This window comes from Mobula birostris, chromosome 5 (genome assembly GCF_030028105.1).
Source record: "Mobula birostris isolate sMobBir1 chromosome 5, sMobBir1.hap1, whole genome shotgun sequence".
In the NCBI taxonomy this organism is placed as follows: domain Eukaryota; kingdom Metazoa; phylum Chordata; class Chondrichthyes; order Myliobatiformes; family Myliobatidae; genus Mobula; species Mobula birostris.
In genome coordinates this window covers 101,977,847-101,993,438 of record NC_092374.1, presented here as the reverse complement: position 1 = coordinate 101,993,438, position 15,592 = coordinate 101,977,847, and the positions used below count along the sequence as shown (strand labels likewise).

Sequence of the window (15,592 nt, the reverse complement as noted above, 5' to 3'; positions counted from 1 at the left end):
CCCAGAAGGCTGTGGAGGCCAAGTCACTGGATGCTTTCAAGAAAGAGATGGATAGAGCTCTCAAAGATAGCGGAATCAAAGGTTATGGGGATAAGGCAGGAACTGGATACTGATTGTGGATGATCAGCCATGATCACAGTGAATGGCGGTGCTGGCTCGAAGGGCCGAATGGCCTACTCCTGCACCTATTGTCTATTGTCTAAAGCAGCGAGCTGTCTGTCTCCCCTCTAGCTGTGGCACAAGTTCTTAGTGAGAGAGAGAGAGAGAGAGCCTGTGGCATGTCCAACTGTTGGGATGAACAAACAAGAGGAAATCTGCAGATGCTGGAAATCCAAGCAACACACATAAAATGCTGGAGGAACTCAGCAGGCCAGGCAGCATCTATGGAAAAGAGTACAGTCAACGTTTCCAGCCGAGACCCTTCATCAGGACAGGAGAAAAAAAAGATGAGGGATCAGAATTAAGAGGTGGGGGGAATGGGAGGAAGAAACACAAGGTAAAAGTGAAACCGGGATGGGGGAGGGTGAAGCAAAGAGCTGGGAAGTTGATTGGTGAAAGAGATACAGGGCTGGAGAAGAGGGAATCTGACAGGAGAGGGCAGAAGGCCATGGTGAAAAAAATGCCATCAGGCTTGAGGCTATCCAGACTGAATATAAGGTGTTGCTCCTCCAACCTGAGCGTGGCCTCATCGTGCCAGTAGAGGAGGCCATGGAATGGCATGTCAGATTGGGAAGAGGAAGTGGAATTAAAATGGGTGGCCACCGGGAGATCACAGTTTTTCTGGCGGGTGGAGCGTAGGTGGTCAGTGAAGCAGTCTCCCAATCTATGTAGGGTCTCATCGATATACAGGAGGCCACACCGGGAGCACTGGACTCAGTACATGACCCCAAAAGTCTCACAGGTGAAGAGTCACCTCACCTGGAAGGACTATTTGGGGCCCTGAATGGTAGCGAGGGAGGAGGTGTAGGGGCAGGTGGGGCACTTGCAATGATAAGTTCCAATTAAGGATCAGTGGGGGGGGGGGGGGATGAATGGACAAGGGAGTCATGTAGGGAGCAATCCCTGCGGAAATTAGAAAGTGCAGGGGAGAGTGAACGATGTGCTTGGTGGCGGGAACCCGTTGGAAATGGCTGAAATTATGGAAAATTATGTGTTGGATGCAGAGGCTGGTGGGGTGGTAGGTGAGGACAAGAGGAACCCTTGTCCAGGTAGCTGTGAGAGTCAGTGGGTTTATAATAAACATCTCCAGAGATAGATGCAGAGAGATCGAGAACAGGAATTGAAGTTTCAGAAATGGACCAGGTGAATTTGGGTGGAAGTTGGAGGCAAAGTTGATGAAATCGATGAGCTCTGCATGCGTGCAAGAAGCAGCACCAATGCAGTCGTCAATGTAGCGTAGGAAAAGTTGGGGACGGTCACCAGTGTAGGCTTGGAACATGGACTGTTCCACGTAGCTGACAAACAGGCAGGCATAGCTGGGACTCATGCGAGTGCCCATGATTACACCTTTTGTTTGAAGTAAGTACGAGGAGGCAAAGGAGAAATTATTTAGAGTGAGGATAAGTTTCGCTAGACGGAGGAGAGTGGTGGTGGAGGGGAACTGGTTAGTTCTGGTATCCTGAGAGAAATGGAGAGCTTTGAAGCCTTCCTGGTGGGGGATGGAGGTGTATAGGCAATGGACATCTATAGTAAAAATGAGATAATGGGGGTCAGGGAAGTTGAAATCCTTGAAAAGATCAAGAGTGTGTGAGGTGCATGGACGTAGGTAGGAAGGGACTGATCTAGGGGGATAAAACTGAGTTGAGGTATACGAATTCATATATTCTTAGGTAGGAGGTAGAAATGAGAGATGTGGGTGAGGGAACTCTGAGGTTGGTGGCAGTGGATGGGAGATCTTCCAGAGCTAATAAGGTCTGTGATGGTGTGGGAGACAATGGCCTGGTGCTCCTTAGTGGGATCCTGGTTGAGGTGTCTGAGAGTTGTCAGTGGGCCTCGGCAAGGAAGAGGTCAGTACGCCAGACAGCACACCCCTTATCTACGGGTTTGATGCTGAGGTGAGGAGAGGGTGGAGAGCAGTGCATTCGGAAGGAGTGAAGTTGGAATTAGAGAGAGGAGTAATGAAGTGGAGGTGGTTGATATCCTGGTGGCAATTGGCAATGAAAAGGTCCAGAACAGGCTGAAGAGCAGAGCGGGTTGTCCAAGAAAAGGAGGCGGGTTGAAGACGGGAGAAAGTGTCATTGGTGCGGGATGGAGAATCCTTGCCAAAGAAATGGGCTCAGAGTCAGAGGTGGCGGAAGAAGAGCTCAGCTTCATGGTAGGCGCAGAACTCACTGAGGTGTGTGTGCGCAGGGGTTCAAAGGTGAGTTTGATATGTCTGTAGAGAGTAAGCATTTAAGGTTATGTATTGAATATATTCCCTGCTATTAAATGGAAGCATTGAACTTCACACAGGACAGAGTGGTGATGCTGAGCAGCTGGATTATCAAGCTTTCCTTTCTGTCAATGAAAGGGTGGAGCAGCCTCAAGGATAGACAGAAGAGGTGTGTGGACCAACAAGCCCACTGGTAACTCAGAAATCCACTTTGACAGTCATACAGAGGCTGGTAAATAACAAAGGAAGCCAATAGGGCAAATACGAGCAGAGCCAGGTATAATATCACTGACGTGTTATGAAATTTGTTGTTCTGCAATACACAAAAATTATAATAATAATATATAATAAATAAATAAATAATGCAAAGTGAGAGAAAAACAGTGAGATAGTGTTCATGGACCTTTGAGAAATCTGATGATAGAGAGGAAGAAGTTGTTCCTAAAATATTGAGTGTGTGTCTTCAAGCACTCCCTCCTGGTTGGTAGTAATGAGAGGAGGACATGTCCTGGGTGGTGGGAAGTCCTTCATGATGGATGCTGCCTTCTTGAGGCATCACCTTTTGAAGATGTCCTGGATGGTGGGGAGACTCGTGCCTATGATGGATCTGGCTGAGTTTACAACCCTCTGCAGCTTCTTCTGATCCTGTACAGATGGTAATGCTCTTCATGTTACACCCCCATAGACTGTCAGCCATCGATGCTACACTCCTTACACTGAATGAATGCAATCTAGGAGGAATCCCCACCCACCAAAGAGAAAAACATTTTTAGCAATTGGCACATTATTAGGGTCTTTAGCTTGGGGCTGCTTTACTCAGGCCTCTAACATCCCCAGCGGACTCACAGTTATCAGAGCTCCAACTTCCCCTATGGTCTTACAGACTCGCAGATCCAGAGCTTCTCCATTGGGCCTCGATTTCCAACTTTGGTACCAACCTAACGATGGGAACTCCAGACTTTAAAGGTCCTTAAAGGTCACTGGGCCTTGGACCTCTGATACCAGGACCCACCAACATGGGGGGTACTCACTGTACTGGGGGGGTCACTAGCCATCATCCTAGCTGGTCTTTGTCCACAGGGATCATTGGCCTTTGACCCAAAGTGTACTCCTACTTTGTTTCTGACCTGACCTCTAAATCCTCCATGTCTGTGTCCCTAAACCCTAACCTGACCCCTAGCACGCCGATCTGTCCCACACCAGGTCTGTGTAATGGGCAGGGGAAGAGGCTGCAAAGGGTTGTAGACTCAGACAGCTCCAACATGGACACTAGCCATCATCGACGACATCTTGAAAAGGTGGTGCCTCACCCATCATCAAGGACATCTTTAGAAGGCAGTGTCTTAAGAAGGCAGCATCCAATACTAAGGACCCTCACCATCCCAGACATTCTGCCTCTCACTACCACCATCATCAAGCAGGAGGTACAGGAATCTGAAGACCCACACTCATCAGAACAACTTCTTCCCTCCACCTTCAGATTTCTGCACAGTCCATGAATACTATCTTGTTATTCATCTTTTGCAATATTTATTTGTGGATTTATTGCAACTTACAGTAATTTTTATGCATTGGTCTGTTCTACTGCCACAAAATAACACATTTCACAATATACTGTATGTCAGCGATAATAAACCTGATCCTGGTTCTGAACCTAAGCTTGATACAATACCATGGTTAAAAAATGGGATGCACTCAATTTATAAATAATCAGAAGCTTTTACGGTCAAATAACATGCTTAACTTTTCCAACAGGTTAGCTATTTTCGAACTACATGACTGATTTTGCAGGCTACCCACCATTTTGAAATATCCTTTCCAGTCATCGTAGAAGTCACGTCTGTTCTTCTTGGCAGCTTCTGCCTGAAGGTACTTTCCGATGTGCTGGAAGGGAGATGAGATTTCAGGCTACAGGGTTCAGTTAATACATCTTTGAACACCACCCAGCCCATGGACAGAAGCCCACTCTGTACATAGGCAGCCTGGCTACTTCCACAGTCCTTCCAACCTGAGTTGTTTCATAGTATGCCCACAACTCACTAACCCAAACGCATATGCCTTTGGAACATGGGTGGTAAATGGAGCACCACGTGGTCACAGGGAGAACGTAAAAACTCCTTACAGACAGGGGTGGGTCACTGGTGCTGCAAAATGTTATGCTAATTGCTACGGTACTATAGGTGAATAAAGGTGATCACAACTTTACAGTACAGAGATGAGGAAGAATTTCTTTAGCCAGAGGGTGGTGGATCTGTGGAATCCATTGCTGCAGACAGCTGTGGAGGTTGATGGGTTCTTGATTAGTCTAGGCATTAAGGTTACGGGGAGAAGAGGTTGAGAAGGATAATAAATCAGTCATGATAGAATGGTGGAGCAGAGTCAATGGGCTGAATAGCCTAATTCTGCTCCTATGTTTTATTATCTACTGTGATAAATGCACCTCAACTATTAGATAAGGTGTACAATACTACGGTTGGTTGCTGTATGACACTTGGAAACAGTTCCTTCTGCATGAGTCTGTCATAGAGCACTAAGGCACAGAAAAAGGCTGTACCAAATTGTTATTCTGTCTAACGTCATCGACCTGCAACTGAACCATAACCATCCATACCCCTCCCAACCATGTACTTATCCAAGCTTCTCTTAAATGTTGCATTTGAACCCATATCCACCACTTCCTCTGGCAACTCATTCCACACCAGCATCACCCTCTGAGTGAAGAAGTTCTCCCTCAGGTTCCCCTTAAATATTTCACCTTTCACCCTGACCACAAGCTCTAGTGTCACCCAACCTCAGTGGATAAAGCCTGCTTACATTTGTCATGCCAGAATACAACACTGCTGGATATGGATCTGTTGTGGTGTAAGATCACATGGCTTCTGTTTTTGCCATGTAGAAAGTGTGAAATAACAGATCTTTTGTATCTCACACAGTCTGGGTTCCACTACCATAATCCTCAAAATCAATGCCGGAAACCAACTCCCTCTGCTGTACCTTGGGGCACCTCCTGTTCAGGGTGCGCTGGGAGTCGAAGTACGTTATTGTCTTTTGCCGCACATCAACAGAGACCAGGGACCAGTGAACCTCCAGGTGAATAGGGATCAAGAGAAGATCCTTGTTAAAGATGTCAACCTGTGGGATGAATGTGGAAAGCAAAACATAACTTTACGGTTCATGACCGGGTCTGTCATTGGGTGGATGTGGCATTAGTCAAAGTCCATGAAACTCCCCCTTTCAAGTCAAGAGCTGCACACTGTCTCATTTGGTGCAGCATCCTCTCAGTATATGTGAAGTTATCTACTTTGGTGGCAAAAATAGGAAAACAGATTATTATCTGAATGGTGGCCGATTAGGAAAAGGGGAGGTGCAACGAGACCTGGGTGTCATTATACACCAGTCATTGAAAGTGGGCATGTAGGTACAGCAGGCGGTGAAAAAGGCGAATGGTATGCTGGCATTTATAGCGAGAGGATTCAAGTACAGGAGCAGGGAGGTACTACTGCAGTTGTACAAGGCCTTGGTGAGACCACACCTGGAGTATTGTGTGCAGTTTTGGTCCCCTAATCTGAGGAAAGACATCCTTGACATAGAGGGAGTACAAAGAAGGTTCACCAGATTGATTCCTGGGATGGCAGGACTTTCATATGAAGAAAGACTGGATGAACTGAGCTTGTGCTCGTTGGAATTTAGAAGATTGAGGAGGGATCTGATTGAAACGTATAAGATCCTAAAGGGATTGGACAGGCTAGATCCAGGAAGATTGTTCCCGATGTTGGGAAAGTCCAGAACGAGGGGCCACAGTTTGAGGATAGAGGGGAAGCCTTTTAGGACCGAGATTAGGAAAAACTTCTTCACACAGAGAGTGGTGAATCTGTGGAATTCTCTGCCACAGGAAACAGTTGAGGCCAGTTCATTGGCTATATTTAAGAGGGAGTTAGATATGGCCCTTGTGGCTACGGGGGTCAGGGGGTATGGAGGGAAGGCTGGGGCGGGGTTCTGAGTTGGATGATCAGCCATGATCATAATAAATGGCGATGCAGGCTCGAAGGGCCGAATGGCCTACTCCTGCACCTATTTTCTATGTTTCTATGTTTCTATATGTCAACTGTAGTGAACTGTCGGTTCAGCAGAAAAGGCTTGAGTCCACCATCATTGCAGGACCTGTCTGTGTACGCATCAAAGAAGCAGAAGGAGAAACCTTTACAACAGGAATTCTGCAGATGCTGGAAATTCAAGCAACATACATCAAAGTTGCTGGTGAATGCAGCAGGCCATCTCTAGGAAGAGGTGCAGTCGACGTTTCAGGCCGAGATCCTTCGTCAGGACTAACTGAAGGAAGAGTGAGTAAGAGATTTGAAAGTTGGAGGGGGAGGAGGAGATACAAAATGATAGGAGAAGACAGGAGGGGGAGGGATAGAGCCAAGAGCTGGACAGGTGATTGGCAAAAGGGATACGAGAGGATCATGGGACAGGAGGTCCGGGAAGAAAGACGGGAGGTGGGGGGGGATCCAGAGGATGGGCAAGGGGTATATTCAGAGGGACAGAGGGAGAAAAAGGAGAGTGAGAGAAAGAATGTGTGTATAAAAATAAGTAACAGATGGGGTACGAGGGGGAGGTGGGGCATTAGCGGAAGTTAGGGAAGTCGATGTTCATGCCATCAGGTTGGAGGCTACCCAGACGGAATATAAGGTGTTGTTCCTCCAACCTGAGTGTGGCTTCATCGTTACAGTAGAGGAGGCCGTGGATAGACATGTCAGAATGGGAATGGGATGTGGAATTAAAATGTGTGGCCACTGGGGGATCCTGCTTTCTCTGGCGGACAGAGCGTAGGTGTTCAGCAAAGCGGTCTCCCAGTCTGCGTTGGGTCTCGCCAATATATAAAAGGCCACATCGGGAGCACCGGATGCAGTATATCACCCCAGCCAACTCACAGGTGAAGTGTCGCCTCACCTGGAAGGACTGTTTGGGGCCCTGAATGGTGGTAAGGGAGGAAGTGTAAGGGCATGTGTAGCACTTGTTCCGCTTACACGGATAGGTGTAAGCGGAACCTTTGCAGACATTACCCACCCTGCAAAATGCCTCTTCCAAAAGCTCCCTTCTGGAAAGTAGTCCAAGGCTAATGAAAGAAAAACATCACACCATCTTAAAAGTTTCTTTTCCCAGGCAGTTTAATCGGATCAATCATTCTAGTTAGCCCCCCCCCCCCACCACCACCTCTGCTAACTATTACTGCAGTATGAACACTTTAAACCACTGTTTATAATGCTATTTACATTGTAAATACAGGCTGGTATTCATACACATCACATTTTATTCCACTCAAACTTTATATTTTATATAATTCTTTATTCTTTACAACTGATGAATGTTAATACTTTTTGCTGTATGTAGTGCCAATACACCACAGCAAATTCCTAATAGATGTAAATGTACACAATGAATAAAGTTGATCCTTGATTAGTTAAGGCATCAAACATTACGGGGTTAAGTCAGAAGAATGTTGAGAGGGAAAATAAAAAACTGCCCAATGAAACATGAAGGTGGCTTCACACAGGTGAAATGGGAGCATCTTTAGAATTTAGAGTAGTTCCAATAGACTCTACCCAGTTTCTGCAGGAATTTTGGCCACAAGTGTTCAGATCATGGAAATTATGGGTAAAGTTAACTCTACCCGAGATAGACCTGGCCTGGAAGAAAGAGCTGGGGCAAGAACTATCTTGGGAGTAGCTTGTGCTGTACGTGGCGCCACTCTCAGGGGAGAATAGGGCTTTGGGGGGAGGGGTGCAATGAAATCTTACATTTTTGGTCCATCTTTTCACGCCATCATATCCCTTTGTTCTCAGCTTGTCATAAAAAAAGCTGTTGAAGAAATGTACCTGTGTGAAGGAGACAAATTGTTAGACATCTGTAACAATCTGCATATCCAACTAGTCCCATTGACACCACAAGAATCTTTCCTCTCACCTACAGCATTCCGTAACCTGTAGGTTAAATGGATGGAGTGGAGGAGATCTCGCTGCTTAGTGCAGGGTCAAGGGAATTCAGATACAGGGAGACAGACTGGAGAAACTGGAGAAGTTAAGTGGATATGACAAGGGCTTTGCGTTAGTTAGGGAGACATGTCCAACTGGTAAGATGTTGTTGGATCCTAATGCTATCGTGATCCAAAGGTCCTTTGGAAGTTAAGAATGAGGCAAAAAACTTGTTGCTTACAATCGGTTTACAAGAGTTGAATAATGTAAAAAGAAAAACAAAGGGAAAAGGTAGTCGTGGTTGTCTCATACTCAGACGACAGATAACAATTGAACTATAAAGTAGCCAGATTCAACGGCGTGACATCTGCTACTGAAAACTAAGAAGCTTCTAGAACAATACAGAAGCAACAGTACCATAATTGCTTCACTGTTACATTTACATAGGTGATTATATAAAAATGCAAGCAAACAAGGAAAGTTAAACTACAAGAAAAATAACAGGTCTACACACTAATCCAACAGAGGGTTAGGAAGTAAAGGGAACAGGATGGTGATACCAACAAGAGGCCACAGAAGAAATGACTATGGTGTTACAATGTAGTAACGTGGCGTGAGTCTGGGACAGGCAAACATAGGCATCTGAATTGAGGAACAAATACAAAGATATATTTCACAAACACAAGAAAGCAAAAAGCAGTCGGCATTTCAGCCCAGGACTCTTCATCAGGCAGGGGGCAGGAGCCAAAATAAAAAGGTGGGGTGATGAGGGGTACAAATTGGCAGGTGATAGGTGAGGGAAGGGGAAAGAAGTGATGACGAGAGAAGCTAAGTGGGATTAGGTGGAAGAGGTAAAGGTCTGAAGAACGAACTTGATAAGAAAAGACAACGGACACAGGGAGAAAGGGAAGGAGGAGGAAATCCAAAGGGAGATGATGGGCAGGTGAGGAGAAGGGGTGAGAGGGAACCAGAATGGGGAATGGAAAAGGAGTGAAGGGGGAGCAGGGTGAAATTACAGAAGCTAAAGAAATTGACATCCATGCTGTCAAGTTGGAGGCTACCCAGATGGAATATGAGTTTCTGCACCTCCAGCTTGAGTGTGGCCTCATCATGGCAGTAGAGGACTCCATGGACCAACATGTTGGGAAGAACAATTGAAATGGGTGGCTAGCCAGATATCCTGCCTGTTGTGATACTGGCAGTTATCCGATTACAACCCCCTGAAAGAGGAGGATCTTTCTCTGTTGCGTCTAATTCCCCAAGTAAACCTCAATGTTAATCCTGCCCTCTGCCAGCGTGACCCCACCTTTCTGTCAAAGTTAATCCTGACCTCGTCGGCGTTACTCCACCCTCCGTCAGCGTCAATCCCACCCTCATCGGCATCAGTCACACCCTTGTTGGCATCAATCGCACCCTCGTTGGCGTAACCCCACCCCTCCGTCGACATCAATCCCACCCTCGTTGGCGTAACTCCACCCCTCCGTCGACATCAATCGCACCCTCGTCGGCGTAATCCCACCCTCGTCGGCATCAATCCCACCCTCATCGGCGTAATTCCACCCCTCCGTCGGCATCAATCGCACCCTCGTCGGCGTAATTCCACCCCTCCGTCGGCATCAATCCCACCCTCGTTGGCGTCAATCGCACCCTCATCGGCGTAACTCCACCCCTTCGTCGCATCAATCGCACCCTTGTCGGTGTAATCCCACCCTCGTCGGCATCAATCCCACCCTCGTCGGCACCAATCCCACCCTCGTTGGCGTAATTCCACCCTTCGTCGGCATCAATCGCACCCTCGTCGGTGTAACTCCACCCCTCCGTTGCATCAATCGCACCCTCATCAGCGTAACTCCACCCCTCCGTCGGCATCAATCCCATCCTCGTCGGCATCAATCCCACCCTCGTTGGCACCAATCCCACCCTCGTTGGCATCAATCGCACCCTCATCAGCGTTAATCCTGCACCGTCAGCATTAATCCCACACCATCAGCGTTAATCCTGCACCGTCAGCATTAATCCCACACCATCAGTGTTAATCCTGCCCTCAATCAGCGTTAATCCCGCACCATCAGCGTTAATCCTGCAACATCAGCGTTAATCCTGCCCTCTGTCAGCATTAATCCTGTCCTCAATCAGCGTTAATCCCGCACCATCAGCGTTAATCCTGCACCGTCAGCATTAATCCCACACCATCAGTGTTAATCCTGCCCTCAATCAGCGTTAATCCCGCACCATCAGCGTTAATCCTGCCCTCTGTCAGCATTAATCCTGTCCTCAATCAGCGTTAATCCCGCACCATCAGCGTTAATCCTGCCCGCAATGTCAGCGTTAATCCTGCAACATCAGCGTTAATCCTGCCCTCTGTCAGCATTAATCCTGTCCTCAATCAGCGTTAATCCCACACCATCAGCGTTAATCCTGCCCTCTGTCAGCATTAATCCTGTCCTCAATCAGCGTTAATCCCACACCATCAGCGTTACTCCTGCCCTCAACCAGTGTTAATCCCGCACCATCAACATTAATGCTGCCCTTCATCAATGTTAATTCTTCCCTCCATCTAAATTAACCCTGTTCCCTGTCAACATTAATCCTTCCCTTTGTCAACGTTAATCCTGCCCTTCATCAACTGGTGTGAGTTGCTGCATTTAAAGAAGTTACTAGAGATGAGGTGGAGGAACTTCAAAGTTTCAGCATTTTGTTTCTGTATTGCAAGTACTTTGGTAAGGATTTCACAGTCAGACACACACATGGACAGATCATTATAGGCTGAAGACACGAACTCAACATTTTAGGGACAGACAGCTTCTTCCCCTCCACCAGCACATTTCTGAATAGTCTATGAACACTACCTCAGTATTTTGCTCTCTTTTTCTCTCATACATATTTCTTATGGTAATTTACAGTAATTTTTAATGTATTGCACTGTACTGCAGCCACATTTCATGACACATTAGTGATAAACCTGATTCTGAGCAGTGATTCTAAGCAAGTGGACTTACTTTGTCAGGGACACTGTCCATAACGAGGTCTCCATACATGTTCATGACCTGTAGTAAAATACAAGAAAAAGTACTTCATCTCCTACCACTGTACCACAAGAAAGCACAAGAAGACAACAGGTCCAAATATTTTGAACAGAAATCATGCTCCAAGCCTCTCAAAAGTCAGCCACAGAAATGAGAAACAAATGGAAATGTTTTCTCCTTTACGTTTATGATTGCTCCAGGACAGATACAGAATGCGCACTATCTGGAATCACTGGAATCTCCCCTGAATACACCTCAAGTAAAAAAGTCACCCAAAGCCTCTTTAACAATCTCCAGCAGGGCAGAGAGCTGAATAAATGCAATATAGAATTTATTCTGGAGAAATGCGAGGTGATGCACTCTGAGAGGGCAACAGGCATCAACTTTATTCACCATATACATTTACATGTATTAGGAATTTGCTGTGGTGTGTTGGTCAGAGTGTGACATTGAACAAATAACAATTAGTAATAAAACACAGATATGCAGCCTGTATTTACAACATAAACAGCATTATAAAAATGGTTAAAGTGTTTACACTGCAGTGCAAGTGAATGAAAAATAAACGATAGGACAAGACCATTACAGTGTACATCCATGGATCCCAGAACATACCAAGGTAAAACCACCAACAGTTCAGAGGACACAGCAAGGGCTTCGCATTAGGTAGGGAGGGGGAGATATTTCTGACCAGTAAGAGGGTCACAATCAATTAATAATGTATCCATTTTGGTTAGAAAGCTAATGGGAGACAAAGGAACACGCACTAAATTCTGGAGGAACTCAGTCGGTCAGACAGCACCTATGGAAATAAGTCAACAGTCAATGATTCGGGCGAGACCCTTCATCACGACTAGAAAGAAAGGGGGAAGACGCCAGGATAAAAAGGGAAGGAGGAGGGGCACCAGGGTGAGGTGATAGGCAGGGAAGAAGTGGTAAGAGGTCAGAATGGGGAATGGGAGTGGGGGTATATCATTCATTAAGTCAATTCAAGAGGACAGTTAAAATATTCACTATGATGCTGACGGAGTGCTGTAAATCTATGAATTCACATCAGAGAAGTTTCTATCCCCTCAACGGCACAAGCAATGGCCTTCTCTTGGTCCTCTGTTCTGCCAAGCATGGCAATCTTGGATGCTGTCCAAGTTGCATGCCATCTTGGACAATGTCTCGCATCCACCACATAATGTACTGGTTGGACACAGGAGTACATTCAGCCAGAGACTCATTCCACCGAGATGCAACACAGAGCGTCATAGGAAGTCATTCCTGCCCGTGGCCTCAAACTTTACAACTCCTCCCTTGGAGGGTCAGACACCCAGAGCCAATAGGCTGGTCCCGGACTTATTTCCTACCATAATTTACATATTACTATTTAACTATTTAATTATTTATGGTGCAACTGTAACGAAAACCAATTTCCCCCGGGATCAATAAAGTATGACTATGACTATCTCCCCCCATTCTCTCATGGAGTGGTCCACAGGAAAAAGGACAGAAGAGGGGACCCAGGGGGAAATGATAGGCAGGTGGGAAGAGGCGAAAGGCTCTTTAAGTAGGGAATAGAAGAAGAGGGAAGGAACACTTGATATCAAGATGAGGACACCCTCAGGGTGGAAGAGCAACATCTTATATTCTGTTTGGGTAGTTTCCAACCTGATGGCATGAATATCAATTTCTCCTTCTTCTAAAAAAAAAATTCCTTCCCCCTGGATTTCTTCTCTAGCCTTTTGTCTTTCTTTCCTACCTGGATTCACCTATCACCTTCTAGCCAGCTTCCTTCCTCACCACTTACCCCACCTTTTTACTCTGGCATCTTCCCTCTTTCCTTTTCAGCCCTGTAGTAGGGTCTCAGCCCAAAACTTTCTCTGTTTATTCATTTCCATAGACGCTGCCTGACCTGCTGAGCTCCTCCAGCATTTTGTGTGTTTTGCTTTAAACCAATACTGATACCGGTTCTGACAGGAAACTTGCTTCAAATGTTAATTTTTTCTCTCCACACAGCAAACCCACTGAATATTTTAAGTATTTTACAACAGTTCAAGACAAATATTTTGGTGGAATTTTATTTCATTCAGTTCTCCACAAAGACATCCAATTGTACACATTTTTCATCTATCATCTGCCTGCTTGTACCCTCTCCCCACCTTGTTATTCTGGCCTCTGTCCCCTCCCTTTCTAGTCCCAATGAAGGGTCTCAGCCCAAAATATTGACTGTCGATTCCCCTCCATAGATGCTGCCTGACCTGTTGAGTTTCTCCCACACTTTGTGTCTGTTGCTATGGAAACCAGCCTACTAAATCCAGCTCTATCATCAAGCACCCATTGATTTATTTTTTCATTACTTTTACTTTGAGATACGGCATGGCAACAGGCCTTTCAGGCCCAGTGAGTCAGCACTGCCCAATTACACTCATATGATTGGGCAATTACCTAACTAATGTGGGATGTGGGAGGAGACCCACATGATCAGAGGCAGAACATACAAACACCTTACAGATAGCGGTGGGATTGCTGGCTCTGTAATAGTGTTACACTAACCACTACACTACTGCGCCACCTCTTTAATAGGGACGTCGGTAAAATCAAACGGGGTTAATCGTTTACCTTATTCCCAACTTATTCTTACATCACCCTCAACGCTCCTCAGACTCTACCACTTTCCTACACATTATTGTCAATTCACAGCAGCCAATTACCTTGCCAGCCTGTCTTTGGGATGTGAGAGGAGAACAGAGCACAAAGATACAAGGAGAACCACCACACCCAGGTCACCGCTGCTGTGAGACAGCTGCACTACCAGATGCACCACTGTGTCAATCTGATGTGACTTGTGGGAGGTTGCTGTGCACATAATGGCTACCATCTCTCCCAAGTCACAGCAGCTTAGGGTCAAACCAAGGTTATAGTGGCCACAGTAATGGAAATCTTTCCTTGGGCTTTGGTGGCTGCATAGTGGTGGATGACAACAGAGCAGACTTTACAGGGAGCAATCCACTTAAAATCTAAAGTAAATTTAGTATCAAAGTATGCATATGTTACCATATACTACCTTGAAAGTGGCAGGGTAGAAGGTAGAGATATGTCTCTACCAAAGGAGGTGTAAGGTGCTCCTTCCCTCCACTACCCTGCAGGTCACCCTTGGGCAAGGTGTGGCACCAGTTTAGCCCCCCCACCACCCCCAATCAGGGTCACCTGAAGCCATGGGAGCAGGTGGTGAATGGCTGTAGGAGCAGCTGATGCACATCACCAGTCTGCTCAGATCATTTCTGTAGAAAAATTTACCAAGAATAATCAAAGACTATGATCGCCTACATCACCTGACACAGCACAAAATGATGATGATAATGATACTACCTTGGCATTCATTTTCTTGCAGGTATTCACAGGGAAAAAAAGGAATAGAATAGAATTTACAAAAACCTATACATAAGCAAACAACTAATGTGCAAAAGAAGACAACTGTGCAAACAAAAATTAAGACTGAGAACATGAGAGTGTTTGAAAGTGAGTCTGATCAGTTCAGAATTGAGAAGAGTGAATTGAAGGGTAATACAGTGCCTATAAAAAGTATTAACCGACCCCCCCCCACCCCCGGAAGATTTCATGTTTTACAACAATGAATCACAGTGGATTTAATTTGGCTTTTTTTAGACACTGATAAATAGAAAAACTCTTCCACGTCAAAGTGAAAACGGATCTCTACAAAATGATCTAAATTAATTACAAATATGACATCAAATCATCACTGGTGCAGCCAATTGGTTTCAGAAGTCAAAAGGCCAGAATTAGTTAAATGGAAATCACAGTCAAGGTGCTTCAACTGATTGCAGTAAAATTACACCTGTATCTGGAAGGCCCAACCGCTGGTGAGTCAGTATCCTGGCAAAAACTACACCATGATGACAAACAAACACTCCAAGCGACTCCGTGAAGAGGTTATTGAAAAGAACAACTCAGGAGATGGATACAAAAAAAATTCTAACTCAATGAATATACTTTGGAGTACAATTAAGTCAATCATAAAGAAATGGAAAGAATATGACACAGCTGTAAATCCGCCGTCAAAAACTGAGTGACCATGCAAGAAGGGGAGACCTATGACAAGTCTGGAGGAGTCACAAGCTTCAGTGGCTGAGATGGGAGACTGTACATACAACAACTGTTGACCAGGTGCTTTATGAGAGAGTGGCTAAGAGAAAGCCATAATGAAAGAAACTCAC

At 45.7% G+C, this 15,592-nt stretch overlaps 1 protein-coding gene across 2 annotated transcripts in view; it reads right to left on the bottom strand.

Moving 5' to 3' along the window:
- LOC140197931 (uncharacterized) overlaps positions 1 to 15,592 on the bottom strand; it is a 69,914-nt gene that overhangs the window by 22,410 nt on the left and 31,912 nt on the right. For both annotated transcript variants that reach the window (XM_072258547.1, XM_072258549.1), the window contains exons 6-9: positions 11,343 to 11,390; positions 8,170 to 8,247; positions 5,366 to 5,503; positions 4,172 to 4,255 (exon numbers count right to left, since the gene is read on the bottom strand). In XM_072258547.1, coding sequence (XP_072114648.1) covers positions 4,172 to 4,255; positions 5,366 to 5,503; positions 8,170 to 8,247; positions 11,343 to 11,390 — 348 coding nt within the window. The remainder of the gene's footprint in view (positions 1 to 4,171; positions 4,256 to 5,365; positions 5,504 to 8,169; positions 8,248 to 11,342; positions 11,391 to 15,592) is intronic.